A 2,701-nucleotide genomic window follows, 5' to 3' on the forward strand; every position below is an offset into this window, starting at 1 on the left:
ATGTATTCATCAGATTATTTTTTATGAATTGATTCATATTTTATTTTTATTCATATGTTCTTGTTTATTGATGCTGTTACGCTTATTTGATTCTTCCTTGTACATACAGACTTGACTTACATAAATATCATTACAGTGTTTCTCCCTTGCACAAAAAGCAAAAGTAACCTCCTTTTTTAATACCGTTTTCAATGTAGTACAGTGAAAAAAACAATACACAGGACTCATCTGGGGCTATTGAGCATAAAAAACTTCATTTGAAACACCTGTATCCTATCCTATAAGATAATAGAAACAGCTGTATCCTATAAGATAATGTGTTGTATTTCAGAATATTTAAGGTTGAATTTCTTTACTGTGTGAATGCTATACTATTTTCTTTTTTCCCCTAACTCCTCTCTTTAACAGCAGACAAACCCAGGGAGCACTGAATGAATCCGATGATCCTGAAACAGGCTGTCTAACTGACAACAAGCCAACTTCTCGACATTTCTATCCTGTCGCCTTGCTGCTTGTCAGCTCACACCTGCTAGTTGTGTGGCTTATTTTAAGTCTTGCTTTACTATTAGCCAAATACCAATAAGTTTTATGTTGTATTCCTTTGTTTTCTATGAATGACAATGGACTTTAAATTATGGGAACAATGCTGTAATATTTCTACATTTTCAGATTCACAGAATTTAAAAAGAAAATGTTTAAACTGTGTTTTTCTCCCTCAAATCTAAAAAACAAAAAGTACTATGCATTGCATTAAGTGAATCATTTTGCTTTTTTTGTTCATAAAAAAGTGTTTCCACTGTTAACTAACTCAAGAAGAATTTTTAAATTACTGTCTTTGGAATAAGACAAAGGACAGAATCCTGAAAGCTTGAAGTTCTGAACCTCCTGTTCCTCTTCCTGTTCAATTTATCAAAGAAATTAAGACTGAATTTGCACAACATACTGAAACCCTGAGACAAGTCCTAGAGATGTGGGAGGCTGAATGAAGACTTTATTTCCACTGTGCTAATATAATAATTGCCATCACTTGATAGAAACCTCTGTTTAGTTCTTTACCTTGTTACTTAACTTCTCTGTTGCAATTAACCCTTTTTGTCAAGTAACTCTATGGAGAGAATGGCTATTTATGTTTTGTAATTAAATTTACCTGTTTGTAACTATTGTTTTGGTTGATTTGGCTTTAAGAGTACTTTTCTATTCTTTTTAACAAGGTCTTGTTTGTGTCCTGATGCACCATTTTAAGCACCTATGACTTTTGTACTGTCTATGGACAAGCACTCTTCCTTTATAAAGCTGAGACTTGGACTAGGCTGTTCAGAAAGCCATTTTCTCTCTTTATTGCACAGCTAAAATAATGAAGTAAAATAGAGATGAAAGTTTTCTTTAAAAATCTATAGGGCCAGACTTAATAAATTAAATGCCTTATTCCTAGAACCTGTACCCTTAGGGCTACATATAGATTTTAATGTGTTTTAAAGAGACTGAGAAATTAATTTATGGAAGTTATAAAAAGGCAGATATATTTATGAAACTAAAGTGAAGCTGTATTGTGGAGCAAATTATATTTAAAGAGTTTATTAAACCTTAAATACCTGTTAAGAGCAAAGAGAATTTAATCATCTCTTTCTGAGGGCAATAATGGTATTGGGCCTGGCCTAGGATTTAATTTTGTAAGATGTATCATCACTTGTGGAAAAAAAAAATGTAGAGTTGAATCTTTGTTATTTTTACTTGGACTGTTGCTGCAACTCTGCATTGAACAAATAAAGCATATTTATTTATTCTGTTTCATGAAGTTGTACTTTTTCCCCTTTCACCAGAGAAGGATGCCGCATAGAAAATGTACTGAAGAATATCAAATGCAGAAAGTATGCTTTCAACATGCTACAGCTGATGGCATTTCCCAAGTACTACAGACCTCCAGAGGGGACTTACGGAAAAGCTGACACCTAAGTTTACCAACACGTAATACGTTTACCAACACAAATACGTTTCAGTTGGAGAATCTCCATCTTGCTCTTTTATTTTTATTTTTTTATTGTCGTGAACTTGTGAGCATAGCTTATCACAGATGTTTGCCCAAATCTAGGAATTACTTGTGAATCAGTTATCAGCATATTACTCTGAAAGAAATCCAAAAAAAAAAACCTTCCTTAATATTGCCATTTCTAGTCCTAAGCCTGAATGTGTTGACCTTCACTGAGTGAGATCAGTTCAAATTCAAAAATCAGTGTAAATTTTATTCATGGAGTATTTAATAAAAGACATTCTGAGAAAACCTAAATTGCTTCAATACGACTAGAGGTGACTCAGAGGGTGGTACTCACCATCCAAAATAAGGAGAGGATAAAGAAGAAAGAGACTTTCTGTGATACTACATCTTAGCCTGTGAGAACACAGACGACCTTAGAATCCACTTATGGAATTTCAAAATAATTTTCTAGCAAATAAAACTTAGGTAGAGTTAACGCATGATCTTGACAGTTGAGGCAGTTTGCAGGTGTGTTTGTAAAGACCTTTGTCATCCAGTTAAGATGTGACCACTCTTCCTAAACAGGTATATGAACAGGGTTAGTACAGCAGCAAACGTACCTTTCAAAACCACGATATCTTTTCAAAACCCTGATGTGGGTTGTGTGTCCCAGCTGTGGAAGTGGCGATACAGAAAGTTTAATAGTGTTATAGACAAAACGTTGCAAGG

The 2,701-nt window shown here is 34.0% G+C and overlaps 1 protein-coding gene across 1 annotated transcript in view; it reads left to right on the forward strand.

Annotated features, from left to right (window-relative positions):
* Positions 1-1,157, forward strand: part of INPP4B (inositol polyphosphate-4-phosphatase, type II, 105kDa) — a 303,350-nt gene extending 302,193 nt beyond the window's left edge. Inside the window, exon 19 of the mRNA XM_008583251.1 lies at positions 409-1,157. Coding sequence (XP_008581473.1) covers positions 409-583 — 175 coding nt within the window. The 3' untranslated portion in view covers positions 584-1,157. The remainder of the gene's footprint in view (positions 1-408) is intronic.
* The last annotated feature ends 1,544 nt before the right edge of the window (positions 1,158-2,701 follow it).

The sequence above is a fragment of the Galeopterus variegatus genome, unplaced genomic scaffold, assembly GCF_000696425.1.
Source record: "Galeopterus variegatus unplaced genomic scaffold, G_variegatus-3.0.2 Scaffold2869, whole genome shotgun sequence".
In the NCBI taxonomy this organism is placed as follows: Eukaryota; Metazoa; Chordata; class Mammalia; order Dermoptera; family Cynocephalidae; genus Galeopterus; species Galeopterus variegatus.